Consider the following 14521-nt stretch of genomic DNA (forward strand, 5'->3'; position numbering starts at 1 on the left):
CATATAGCCTATTGACAGCAAACTCGATTTCAGTGAAAATACTTTTAAAACTTGTAACCAACGCCTCCACCTACGCAAGCTCAACTCCTTTAGAGTGAGCAAGCATATCATGGAAACCGTCTATAAGAACCAGTCTATAAGAATCTTGACTTTTAACATGGCAATGTGGTATGGCAATCTTAATGTAAAAGGAAGAAGCAAGCTGCAGCGAATAGTGAAACTAGCCTCAAATCTTTGGGAAGAGACAAACAATTAAGTTGTATCTACAAGGAAGTACTTCGAAAAGGCTGTCAAGATAGCAAATGACCCCTCTCATCCACTCTGCAGGGAGTTCGAACTACTGGTAGACGGTACAAAGTACCAAAAGCTAACCATAACATCTTTAAAAAATCCTTCATTCCTAATGCCATTAAGGCACTAAATGATACCATGTCTCGCTAGATTTGTTTTTAATGTATTTGCTACTGTTGTCCTGCATTTCTGCCATGAAAATAATTGTGTAAGTGTTGTTGCTGTTGTTGTTGCTGTTTGTTTTTACTGTTGTTTGAGACCGAAGACAAATTTCCACACGTGGACAATGAATTAAACTAACTAACTTGTCAGGTTGGTCTGCCACTTACCACAACATCACTTGTAAATGGGCCTGTGGCAGAGAAAATGTACTTGAGGCACCCACCTTACCCAACAACACATCAGGGTAGCCTTGGAAGTTCCCTGCCAGCAAAGTGTTGTGTGCTCTGATCTTGCCTTTGACCTAATGTATAAGAGGTTGCACAGGACTGTCCCATCCCAATCTGTTCTTTACACTGTAGGTCCTCCTGATACACCCCAATAAATCAACAGGACAATCACATCAGTTTAATCACTGGGCACCCATATCACCACACGCTTTCCAGAGATGGCTGCATTTTGAGCCCGGGTTCGAACTGGCAACCTTGCGGTTCCCATCCAGCTACTCTACCCCTGAGCCAGCACTGCTCAGTGTCCATTTCTGCTGGTTGGACCAAAAATAACTTCTACAATTCAAAATATAACACCAAAAATAACTTCTACACCCCCCAGGTCCCGATTTACAGATTCCCCTCACAAAAATGCAATAACATTTTTTGTTTTTAACATAATTTAGTACAATGGAGTTTTTATTGACCTGTACTTTGGTTGAAATGTAGGCCTACCCATTCTACAAACTGTTAATACAATTTTTGAGGGCTGTTATTGAGCGTGTCTGGGGTGGTTATACAAGTGCTCTCTTCTTTAACCTTATTTGTAACATTACCTTTGTAACATTATTCACCAGCACTAGACAATTGTAATAGTAACAAAAAACAAAACAAAAAACAAGAGTTTTTCCCTTGAACATAAATTTACCTTCAGACCTTGGTGTCTCCCTGACAACGATCTAGCCAATCACAGCGCAGCCGTTCCCCCGGAGCATGGGACGTGTGGATGGATGTTTTTCTAGTGATGCTGTAGTGTCGCTACTGACGGTCATGAGAGCAGGTATGTTGATTATTAACAGCATCCTAACAATTAACAATACACTTTAAGGTTCACATCACAACATTCAAACATAACAGTACATTCATAAATAACCCCGTTTATCATCACGCAGTAGCATCTGATAATAACTGTGTGCTGTGTCTCATCACGAATCCAGTTCTACTGTTAAAAAAAGAAAAAAAGATAAAGAAAGAAGAAGAAAAGAAAAAAAAAACATAATCCTGCAGGTCGCTGGCAGTGTTTCTATTGTTGACAACCAAAATGTTTCCAGCATCAGTGTTACATGTCCGTTATCAATGTTTATGAAGCATCATAACGCTTCTGGTATGATTCATTTTAGCTACTGTGATTGTAGGCTACATACAAACAGAGCAAACCTTTAAATATAGCCTACATAATACATTTGGAAAATGTGCTGCCTGCATTTTGTACCAAAGGTAACGTTTTATATCAACTGAATGTAAAACACTGGGAATACTGCTTTCGTTTGTTTCGAAAGTTTGTCCGAAGCTATAACCTTATGTGGAATTGTGGATGTATTATAATTTCTGAAATGCACAATTCGTATGGTTTTGTAAGATAGTTTTCTCTAAGTTGCAAATTCCAATGTAACACAGCTCTGTTTACGCGTTTATTTATTCCAATTTATCGATTTGTTTTTGATATATTGTTTTATTCATCCATATTGCTTTGACAGTCAGTATTTCTCTTTGAATTGAGTTGAATTGTAGCATGACATGTTTTAATTCTGTCCTGTGAATAAAAAATAGTTTATTACACAAGCAGCTCTTTAAGAACAACATTGTTTTTAACGTCTGCACATGATAACTATATTAACTATCTATAACCTAAAACATTAGAAATAGTAACAAAACAAAAACAACTAGATAATGTGCCCCTCAGGGCACAGGTCTCCACCAGGGCAGGTCAGGTTGTGGCCTCCTGGTGGCGCTATAATAGGCCGAATGTGAAAAGGGTGCAATTTCTTGCCTTGGATGGCAATTGGATGATTTGAGGCATTTTGTTCCAAAAATGTGTTTCGCAAACCACCTGTTGGTGGCGCTATAACAGGCCAATGTGAAAAGGGTGGGATATATTCCTCAGCCTAGTAGGAAAGTCTGTGAAAGATTTCACGTAAATTGCACGTTCATGATTTTAGGCTTTTTGTTCAAAACGGGCCAATCCTGCAAACTTTGGAAGCCAATGTTAGCCAATTAGGATGGAATATGAAATATCGTACAGATCCGTCTGGAACACATGACTATAGAGATAGTGTGTAACGATTTGTGGGATTTCTGGACAGAATTTGGAGGAGTTTTTTCAAAAGTCGGCCTCCTGGTGGCGCTATAACAGGCCGCTCTGGAACATTTGGGGCAGAGGTTCATCGTTGGCATCCAGGGAGTGTGCAAAATTTGGCATCGACCGGGTTAATACGAGGGTTGAAGGAACGTGTTTTGGCATTTTATAGGCTTTTAAACATAATAGGATGTATCTAACACATACTTATCAACATAGGCTGTAAGTTGTTTTCTGTATTTCAGAATAAAAGCTCACATCTCCTGATGTTGTTGGAAGATGAAAGAACATGATTTATGTAAGGACTACCTGGGGTCAGAGGTCAACTCATACCAGTGTATCGGGGTCCAGGCAGGGAGGGCAGAGGTCAACATACAACAAGTAAGTCTGAATGTACACCTCTCCTCTCCTCTCCTCTCATCATCTACCCTCCCCTCCCCTTCTTTCCCCTCCCCTCCCCTCCCCTCCCCTCCCCTCCCCTCCCTTCTCTTCTCTTCTCTTCTCTTCTCTTCCCTTCTCTTCTCTTCTCTTCTCTTCTCTTCTCTTCTCTTCTCTTCTCTTCTCTTCTCTTCTCTTCTCTTCTCTTCTCTTCTCTTCTCTTCTCTTCTCTTCTCTTCTCTTCTCCTTATCTTACCCTTATCTTACCCTTATCTTACCCACTCTCCTCCCCTTCTCTCCTCTCATCTGCTCTCTGTTCCTGGATGCTGCAGTTGTTTACATAACTACTCCCCTCCCCCTTCGCTGACTGTCTGATTGACAGTTGAAACAGCCAATTGAGGATGCGTTGAGGGGCAGTGGGTGATTGGCTGGCAATGTGTGAATGAAGTGTGTGTGTGTGTGTGTGTGTGTGTGTGTGTGTGTGTGTGTGTGCGTGCGTGCGTGCGTGCATGCGTGCGTGCGTGCGTGCGTGCGTGCATGCCCAGCCCGCCCAATGTGAGAGGGAAAACGTGAGTGAGAGGGTGGTTGTTCTGCACGTGCTCAGCAGCCACTCATAAAGCTTCCCGCTGTGTGCTTTATTATGGTTGTACATTTATAAATAGAACCGTTATTTAAGGTGTGCTTTATTATCGTTGTACATTTATAAATAGAAGTGTTCATGTGTGCTTTCATGTTTTCAGAGGTTATTGAACAGAATCACACCCTGATGATGTGCAAAAAAAAAACCAACTTAAACCAGATGAATAAAAAGAAGACAAAAATAGCCGGTCTACAAGCTTCTGAGTCCAGACACATCACATTGCGATGCGTCGTGATTCGTGAGCTTGTTGATCTGCTATTTTTTTTATATCTTGATGACCAGTCATGAAGTGAATTAGAAGAATGAATTACCTGAATTGTGAGGTTAAATGCTAAAACTTGTGTGTGTGTGTGTGTGTGTGTGTGTGTGTGTGTGTGTGTGTGTGTGTGTGTGTGTGTGTGCGTGTGTTTGTGCGTGCATTCGTGCGTGCGTGCGTGCGTGCGTGCGTGCGTGTTTCAGGATGCACCATCAGAGGAGGGCTCTGCTGACAAGGAGACAAACACATCTACTGGCAACAAGTAAGACAGACGACAGACAGACAGACAGACAGACAGACAGACAGACAGACAGACAGACAGACAGACAGACAGACAGACAGACAGACAGACAGACAGACAGACAGACAGACAGACATGATCTGAACTTGAACCCTACAACACCTCCCGCTCCACTCAGATCATCTAACACAGGGAAGCTGTCTGAACCTTCCCTAAAACACGCAGCCCGGACAACATACCTTCTGCCTTGCAAACGGTAGAATAAACTCCACATTGCAGTTAGTTAAAGATGGAGTGCCGTGATTTCTTTCCACCCTAAAACATGATCAATCAGGTCTTACAGCTGTAGTTGTATGATAAAGGGGAGGGGCTGATAATGTGATGTCACTATATTACTGTTTATTTAATTTGCCCGTTTGACTGTAAAGGGTTCAGCCTCCAGGAAGAAACCCTAAATACAAAGGGAATACATCATTGCACATAAAAACGACTCCAGGGTGTCTAATGAAGTACTGTCACCTCATAGACACATGAAAAACTGGAAAATATTGTGGCACTCCATCTTTAACGGCAGATTCATTCCATGAAAACTCACCTCTTCAGACTTCACCGTAGCCCGTCGCACTTGACTGGTTATGACGACCATGCAGACTTAGACTTACCTTACATTTGTTGTTTTGTTGTCATGTTTTTGTTACTTTTATTCTTGACCACAACATTTTGATTTCAGGTTATTTAGACAGGTGCTAGGATAATTGTTCGCCTGGTATCCTATAGTTTCAATGTACATATTATTACATATTAAGTATTATTTTGAAAATAATTGGTTAGACTGATGCTAGGTTCTTGGTTTACTCGACTCGTATACTCGTGATCCTATAGTTTACTGAGGCACTACACTGTGTCTCTCTGCATCTGATGTGTTTACCTTGCTTATTGTAAGTTGTTGGTTAAGAGCAATTGCTAAATGCCTAAATTGCAAATTTGTAATTGTAAATTGTTTGTTAATAGAATCCTATCCTCTCCTCTCAGACATGTACATCCTGTTGACAGCGCAGGTCTGTTGTCCTTCATGACATTTAATTGGCTGACACCGTTGGCCATACATGCCTACCGCAAAGGAGAGCTCCTATTGGACAATGTCTGGCCCGTGTCACCATTGGAGAGCTGCCGGGCCAACCAGGACAGGTCAGTGGGAAAAGTGATGACAGAAACAAGCCCGGAGTGTCCATGAGCAAGAAACATGAACCCCCAACCTCATACAGTAACTTGTTATTCACTGTTTAATTGGCCCTTTTTAAGATCCTGCCCCTATGTCATGCCCAGTATTATGTCATGCCCAGTATTATGTCATGCCCATTATTATGTCATGCCCAGTATTAGTTGCTGTTGCATGATTGGACAAAAATGCTCTCTCTTCATCCACTACCATTTAAAATGTGGTCTTGGTAAAAAGGAACATCTGCTTTTCTTCTTTCAAAAACGGGATGTTGATGCGTTTACAGAAGGAGTTTATCGGTTGGTTGGTCGGTCAGGGAGTTACAGGGACCAATCTGAAGGCTGATAATGGGTCAATTCTAATCCCACTTCAAACCATCTGTCTGTCTGTCCTTTTTAAAGTGTTTATTTGTGTGCGTGTGTGCGCGCGTGTGTGTGTGCGTGGACGTGTGTGTCTGCGTGCAGGTTGTGTTCTCTCTGGGAGGAGGAGTTTTTGTGCCGTGGTTCAGAAGCATCTCTTCATTCTGTTGTGTGGAGGTTCTGCAGGAGACGTCTTCTCCTGTCCATCCTCTGTCTGACCGTCACACAGCTGGCTGGCTTCAGTGGACCGGTCAGTAACACACGCACGCACGCACGCATGCACGCACACACACACACACACGCACGTACACACACACTTACATGTATAACATGTCCACGCAGCACATGCCTGGACATATTACATAGCAACATTATATCCAATTATAAATACATCTGGGACAGGCTCACAGTTGAAAGACAGACTACAGCCAATGCTTAGAGATCACAAAGTTCTCTCTATTTTCCAAGTAGCCATACAGAATCAGTATGCTGCTTGCCATGCTGTGGTACATGGAAAGACATGTAGCTGTAAACATGTTGACTATGTCAGAATTCACAGGGGAGAGTGCTCTGTCCGGACAGTGGCTCTCCCTGAATGTCTGTTGTGGAGATGGCAACAGGTGTGCACACCTGTCACACCTAGCTCTGAGGGTGATTATAGTGTTGGTTTGACTCAGGCCAGGTGTGACGGTTTAAATCAGACATACTCCATCTCCCAACATCCAAACAGGTATTTCACATCAAAGTATATCTGTTGACACTGAAATACTATGCACGTTGAAAAGACAAGGGTAACTACAGCCTTATGAACTATGATAACCCTCTGTACAATAGTCTTGCATAGCCAGACAACTATTCCACGATCTCCGAATGCTATATGGCCTGGAACTACACCTTCCAAAAGCAGAGACAGGAATCTCTGTTCGTCATTTCCGTTCGTTCATGAAAATATCTTTGAAAATATCTTTACGTTTTATTTTTAAATTTCCATTTCTGCTAAGAAGCAAGCTATATTATATTTGTAATGATTTAGATTTAAATTAGGACAAATTTACGCGACTGTAAAGATTAAACAGAAGCAGGAAGGAGGTGCCACATCCGCTTGATCACTTGATCATTTTCGGAGCTTCCGTTGCTCCACATTGTATGACGGAAGCGTTTGGAGATTGTGGGAGGTCTGTCTCGCGAGACTATCTGTACATGGCAAAGGCACCTTGCAGTATTATCCATTATGTGTGTGTTTTCTTTTGTTCTTTCAAAGGCTCTAAATATACAGAAAGGTCACCCAGAGGTCAAATGGTGAGAACTTGACTTCAATCAGTAAAACAGTAAAGATGTTACAGTTGTCTGTAATGTAAACATTGTTAGTTATGATGTGTTATGATATGATGCTTGATTGATATTCCCTTACAGTCTTAATGCATCAGTCCCTAGCCTAGCGCATCCATGGCATATAGAACCACCAGTACTAGAGGTCCTGGTAGGATATAAAACCAGCAGTACTAGAGGTCCTGGTATGAGATAAAACCAGCAGTACCAAAAGTCCTGGTATGAGATAAAACCAGCAGTACTAGAGGTCCTGGTAGGATATAAAACCAGCAGTACTAGAGGTCCTGGTAGGATATAAAACCAGCAGTACACTAGAGGTCCTGGTATGAGATAAAACCAGCAGTACCAGAAGTCCTGGTATGAGATAAAACCAGCAGTACCAGAGGTCCTGGTAGGAGATAATACCATCAGTACTAGAGGTCCTGGTAGGATATAAAACCAGCAGTACTAGAGGTCCTGGTAGGAGATAATACCATCAGTACTAGAGGTCCTGGTAGGATATAAAACCAGCAGTACTAGAGGTCCTGGTAGGATATAAAACCTAGCAATACTAGAGCCACTGGGGCTATGTTAACTCGACTCGTTAATGAATATCACTGTAATAAATGCTATTTCTCCATGTGTTGCCTCCCCTTCAGGCCTTCGTAGTGAAGCGTCTGTTGGAGTACACACAGCAGGAGGAGCCGGACCTCCCCTATGGCCTCCTGCTGGTCCTGGGCCTGCTGGTGACGGAGCTGGTGCGCTCCTGGTCCCTGGCGCTGACCTGGGGTCTGAACTACAGGACGGGAGCCCGCCTGAGGGCAGCCGTCCTCTGCATGGCCTTCGACAAGACACTGCGCCTGCGCAGCGTCCGAGACATGAGTCTGGGACAGGTACTGATGCATTGATTCATCCATAGACATGAGTCTGGGACAGGTACTGATGCATTGATTCATCCATAGACATGAGTCTGGGACAGGTACTGATGCATTGATTCATCCATAGACATGAGTCTGGGACAGGTACTGATGCATTGATTCATCCATAGACATGAGTCTGGGACAGGTACTGATGCATTGATTCATCCATAGACATGAGTCTGGGACAGGTACTGATGCATTGATTCATCCATAGACATGAGTCTGGGACAGGTACTGATGCATTGATCCAATAAACATGAGTCTAAGACAGGTACTGATGCATTGATTCCATTTAACATGGAAACGATTATGATGATTATCACAAATAATTACGATCAGACATATTGTGACAGGTGATCCATCAATCTGACTTTTGCATTATGGGTAGGGATCCATTCAAAGACGCAGTCACAACTAAATATCCCTGTTTTGTTTGCCACATTTTATTTTATTATTTAAAAAATCAGAAATTCGAGGAATTCAAAATTCCTGTCTGTCTGTTGTATTTTGAGAGCAAATGATTAACAATTATTATTTTTTTGTGCGTGCGTGCGTGCGTGTGTGCGTGTGTGCGTGTGCAGCTGATCAACATGTGTTGCAATGATGGCCAGAGGATGTTTGAAGCAGCATCAGTTGGCAGTCTGTTAGCCGGAGGCCCTCTGGTGGCCATACTGGGAGTAGCGTACAACCTGTTTATACTGGGACCAACATCTCTGCTGGGATCCGCTGTCTTCATACTATTCTACCCCACCATGGTACGTATGTACCTGTATGAGATGTATATCTGATGCAAGCTCGCAATGCATTTCCAATGGGAGTCACATGGTTTGACACAACATTTGTGTTGTATGAGGGGGAGGGGGGCAGTCCAAACACAGCCGAAAGCCATACAACAGCTTGTAGTCCAAAATGTTGTATCAAACCATGTGACTTCCATTGGAAATGCATTGGGGCGGCCATGACACTTACATCTTGCTTACATCTAGCATGCATCAATGTTGTATGCTAGATCGAAAGGTGTGAGTCGGGCCTTAGTCTGCTGTTGTTTCCTTCCACAACACTGCGTGTGTGCGTGCGTGCGTGCGTGCGTGCGTGCGTGCGGTGTGTAGATGTTCAGCTCCAGACTGACAGCGTACTTCAGAAGGCAGGCGGTGTCGGTGACGGACAGGCGCGTTCAAAAGATGAGTGAGATCATCAGCAACATCAAGTTCATCAAGATGTTCGCCTGGCTCAAAGCCTTCTCTCAGGACATCCACCGTACGTTCAGGCACATTCACTTAAAGGGATATTTCACTTGTCTATACTCAGGCGTATGTGAACACCCCAGACAGTTTTTAAGTTGCTCGATTAAGTATTTCGATGTTTGATATTCATTTTAGCTGCCCCAAACTCCATTTTAACCATTGAATAGAGGAAAGAAGTGCTGCCGTGGTCCTTGTAGTTGTGAACTGAAAACAGGTGCTCGTTGGCGAGGGTTCAAACATGAAAAAATAAAAAGAGGTCCTGTTCCAGTCAAGTGAAAAAAGCCTTTATTGTAACGGCATGGCAAAGATCATTAAAATAGACCAACGCGTTTCGGCTACAAGCCTTCGTCAGGGTCCCATGACAATAAAGGCTTTTTCACTTGACTCGAACATAGTGCCTTGGACCTCTTTTTATTTTTCCATTTTAACCATGTTGGATTAATCGAAAACACCTGACCTGTGAGTGGGCCATGTTTTGTTAATTACGTTGTCCATTTATTTTCAATAATTCTTTTGATTTATTTGTATGGAGCCTTTATTCTTTCCCTGATGCTTTTCATTTAGCAAAAATAAAATGACAAAAGTAATAAAAAAAATCACAAGCACCAAAGTATTTCTATATTGCAGTATTGATACTTTTACTTAAGTAAAACATGTGAGTACTTTTTACACCACTAGTTTAATCAGTGTGTCTCTCTGTCTAGGGATCAGAGCGGAGGAGAGGAGCATTCTGGAGAAAACCGGATATTTCCAAAGCATCACTGTGGGCGTGGCTCCAGTTGTCGTGGTGATCGCCAGTGTGGCAACATTCTCCACCCACATGTTGCTAGGATATGACCTGACAGCAGCTCAGGTAAACACCCACATGTTGCTAGGATACGACCTGACAGCAGCTCAGGTAAACACCCACATGTTGCTAGGATATGACCTGACAGCAGCTCAGGTAAACACCCACATGTTGCTAGGATATGACCTGACAGCAGCTCAGGTAAACACCCACATGTTGCTAGGATATGACCTGACAGCAGCTCAGGTAAACACCCACATGTTGCTAGGATATGACCTGACAGCAGCTCAGGTAGACACCCACATGTTGCTAGGATATGACCTGACAGCAGCTCAGGTAAACACCCACATGTTGCTAGGATATGACCTGACAGCAGCTCAGGTAGACACCCACATGTTGCTAGGATATGACCTGACAGCAGCAAAATAAATATCTTTAAAATACGTATTACCCCACCGGGAGGTTTTAGAGAGAGAGAGAGAGAGATAGAGAAAATGAAATGGACAAAATGTAGCTCGGTTTGGGACCATTTGATGACAATGTTGCAACCATTGTACACGTTGCGAAACAGTGTTCAAAGATGAGAACTTCTCAAACCCTCACCCTAACCCTAACCTCCCACGGGGCAGCACACCTAAACCTAACCATAACCCTCTCCCAACCCTTAACGCACCCCTCACCAACCTTAATCCGGTCGTTTTAACACACACCTCTCCAACCTTAATCCGGTCGGACCAATGCTATGTCTAACCAAAGTATGCCTCCCGGTTTATAGTAAATGGTTTAGGCCGGGCCAAAATATATTTCTGATCTTGTGCAATATCATGAACCATCCATTCCAGCTAACTAAATGTGGAGAAGCAGTGCTCTGTTTTTATGCTCCACATATCTGGAACAAACTCCCAGAAAACTGCAGGTCTGCTGCAATTCTTAGTTATTTTAAGTCAAAGCTGAAGACCTTCCTGTTTGCTGCCTTTTACTGAGGTTTTTGATCAATCTTAAATAAGTCTTAATGCTTCATGCTTTGTGTAAAGCACTTACAGCCCCTTTCTCTCTCTCTCTCTCTCTCTCTCTCTCTCTCTCTCTCTCTCTCTCTCTCTCTCTCTCTGCATGGTCCTCCAGGCGTTTACAGTAGTGACCGTGTTCAATGCCATGACCTTTGCGCTGAAGGTCACACCCTTCTCTGTCAAGTCACTGTCTGAAGCCTCTGTCGCCATGGAGAGATTTAAGGTATCTGTCTTGTCTTGTCTGTCTGTCTGTCTGTCTGTCTGTCTGTCTGTCTGTCTGTCTGTCTGTCTGTCTGTCTGTCTGTCTGTCTGTCTTATTTTGTTCATATAGCACGTTTACAACAACCAAGCTGAACCAAATGGTCCATCATGGTGAATGGTCAAAGCTAAAACAATTCATAGCATCAACGCAAGTGAACAAAACAAATGAGTTACGATCAGATGCTGTCCACCACAGATGCAGTCCACCACAGCGGATTCTAATCCACCGCCGTCTGGCTCGGTCGGGCGTCTTTGTCGCGGCACTAGTGACTCCTATGGCAGTGGTGGAAAAAGTACTTTTTTACCTAAGTAAAAGTACCAATACTGTAATGTAGAAATACTAAGTATTGGTATCGAAATGTACTTAAAGTGCCACAAGTAAAAGTACTCGTTATGCAGAATGTCCCGTTTCAAGTTTTCAAATGTATAAAATTTTTAAAATAGACGATCTACAAGCGCACAGTGCGTTGCATCGTGACGCATTGAATTGGAAATAGTCCAGTAAAGTTAAATACCTCAAAACTGTACTTTAAGTACAGTACTTAAGTAAATGTACTTAGTTACTTTCCACCAGTGCCCTACGGACCAGCTCAGTGGCCTTGTGGTTAGAGTGTCCGCCCTGAGACTGGGAGGTTGGGGTTCCATCCAGTGTCCTACGGGCCGGGGGGGGGGAGCCCGTCAACGGGGAATGTAAAGCCTCCGACGTACTCGTACTCCATCAGACATCAGGAGCATGCCATCAGCAGCAGCAGTGGCAACACAGACATTAGTGTCGAGGTAGTAATTGACTTAATAGCTAAATTGGTAGAGAAAAGCCTTAAAATATTTGGCTACTATAAAATTATTATAATAACCTCTCTCTCTCTCTGTCTCTCTTTTGCTCTCATACTCTCTCTCTCTCTCTCTCTCTCTCTCTCTCTCTCCCCTCTCTCAGAGTCTATTCTTGCAGCCAGAGGTCCAGAGCGTCCGTGACACCCCCAGTGACCCCCAGGTTGCCATAGAGATGAGAGGTGCCAGGCTGGCATGGGAGGGGGGTCACAGCTCACACCCCTCTCCCCGTGGCACCCCCGCTGTGGGCACGGCCACCAGGCGCGGTTGGAGGAGAAAGTAATACATCCATCCTTCTATCATCTCTCCATCTGTACGTCTGTCTGTCTGTCTGTCTGTCTGTCTGTCTGTCTGTCTGTCTGTCTGTCTGTCTGTCTGTCTGTCTGTCTGTCTGTCTGTCTGTCTGTCTGTCTGTCTGTCAAGAGCCCTTGCTCAATGGCTCTCCTCTCCTCTCCTCTCCTCTCCTCTCCTCTCCTCTCCTCTCCTCTCCTCTCCTCTCCTCTCCTCTCCTCTCCTCTCCTCTCCTCTCCTCTCCTCCAGGTCTCCACACAGGAGGAGGTCACAGGAGGAGTCCACAGGCTCCCTGCTGAGAGGAGGAGCCTCTAGCCCGGAGGATGAGGAGGAGGCGGCTCCCCTCTCGCCCCCACGCCTCCAGAGCACACTGCACTGTATCCACCTCAGCATCAAGCAGGTAGACAGACACGCCTCCAGAGCACACTGCACTGTATCCACCTCCTCATTTCATGGAATTTGATGCGATGCGATGCGATTCAATACGATACGGTGCGATCTGACACATTTAACCTTTTTTAGATTTTTTATTTGAAGCTAGATCTATAAAGAATTGGGTTGGGACTTCATTAAAAAACATCTAATTAATTGGAGGCTTTGTGATTAATTAATCTCAATTAATCACATTTTAATCGCATATCAATAGGCCTATTTGACCTGAGCAGTGAGCTTTTTTTTTCAAATGGATTTGGATATGAGTGAATCAATGAATAGTGACTACATAAGCATAGGCAATAAAACAAGTAGTAATAATAATAGTGATAATAATATTATTGTCTCCACCAGGCCGAAGGCATGGGGAGAGAGTATGTTTTGCACTCCGTCCGTGTGTGTGTGTGTCCTTCCTTCCGTCCGTCCGTCCGTCCTTCCGTCCGTCCGTTACCAGCTAATCTCCGGTACCGTTGGCCCGATCCATGCCAAACTGTGCACACACACTCCATAGATACCAACGATGAACCTCTGCCCCAAATATTCCTCAACGGCCTGTTATAGCGCCACCATGAGGCCGATTTAGGCAAAACACATTTCTGTAGATTACCCGTACACATTTTATCCATACATCACACAATTCGGTATACACTATCTACATAGTCATGTGATCAACACGGATTTGCACCATTTCCCATCTTCCATCCTGATTGGCTAATATTGGCTTCCAAAGCTCACATGAATGGTCCGTTTCGAACAAAATGCCACAAATCACAAAAACAGTGTGCAATTTCCGTGAAATTATACACGCACATTTCCACTAGGCCGAGGATGACATGCCACTCATTATTTTCCAAATCAGCCTCATGGTGGCGCTATAACAGGCCAATTCCTGTTTTTAGCTATAACTGCATCAATCTGTATACAACTTATGTATGCGCACTCCCTAGAGGCCATGGAAAAACATTTTCCCTGCATCCCTCAACATCTGCCGGTTATAGCGCCACCATGAGGCCGATTTCTGCTAAACACATTGCTTATGTTAGTCGCACAGATTTCATCCAAATCTCACGCAAATCGGTACACACAATCTCTGTAGTGATCAAGACGAGTCTGTTGGATTTCTCAAAGTTTTCAGGAGTGGCCTGTTTCGTTCAAAATGCTGCACATAAACAAACAAACAAAAACACACAAAAAAACATGTTTATATTACTCCTAAACATTTTGCCAAACATCACACACCGTCCTATCCTCCTGGTGGAGACCTGTGCCCAGAAGGGCACTTTTTCTAGTTTATATAATGCTTCTCTGAGTACTTAAAGACACTTTTCAAGGAGAACATGAGAAAACAAATAAAAACAACTTTATTAGAGAAAAACTAAGATTATGGAATAAAATAAATGAAAGTGGAATGAGATAGCAATATTCCAGAGGTGGGTTTGAATTTATAGGTGGTGGCATGTCTCTGAGTTTTGGGAAGTGCATAGTTCTGCCTGCTGTGGACAGTGAAACCCTGACCATTAAACACGGGGACGCAACAATACAGTCTATCATTCA

At 43.5% G+C, this 14521-nt stretch overlaps 1 protein-coding gene across 1 annotated transcript in view; it reads left to right on the top strand.

The window, feature by feature from the left end:
- Nucleotides 1–4038: 4038 nt before the first annotated feature.
- The window catches only part of abcc5 (ATP-binding cassette, sub-family C (CFTR/MRP), member 5), a gene marked incomplete at its 5' end in the record, with an annotated part of 53159 nt that continues 42676 nt past the window's right edge, over nucleotides 4039–14521 (top strand). Inside the window, 10 exons of the mRNA XM_079513710.1 lie at nucleotides 4039–4052; nucleotides 5344–5499; nucleotides 5995–6139; nucleotides 7857–8090; nucleotides 8699–8872; nucleotides 9227–9374; nucleotides 10066–10214; nucleotides 11271–11378; nucleotides 12351–12523; nucleotides 12785–12935. Coding sequence (XP_079369836.1) covers nucleotides 4039–4052; nucleotides 5344–5499; nucleotides 5995–6139; nucleotides 7857–8090; nucleotides 8699–8872; nucleotides 9227–9374; nucleotides 10066–10214; nucleotides 11271–11378; nucleotides 12351–12523; nucleotides 12785–12935 — 1452 coding nt within the window. The remainder of the gene's footprint in view (nucleotides 4053–5343; nucleotides 5500–5994; nucleotides 6140–7856; nucleotides 8091–8698; nucleotides 8873–9226; nucleotides 9375–10065; nucleotides 10215–11270; nucleotides 11379–12350; nucleotides 12524–12784; nucleotides 12936–14521) is intronic.

The sequence above is a fragment of the Electrona antarctica genome (assembly GCF_951216825.1).
Source record: "Electrona antarctica genome assembly, chromosome: 11".
Taxonomy (NCBI): domain Eukaryota; kingdom Metazoa; phylum Chordata; class Actinopteri; order Myctophiformes; family Myctophidae; genus Electrona; species Electrona antarctica.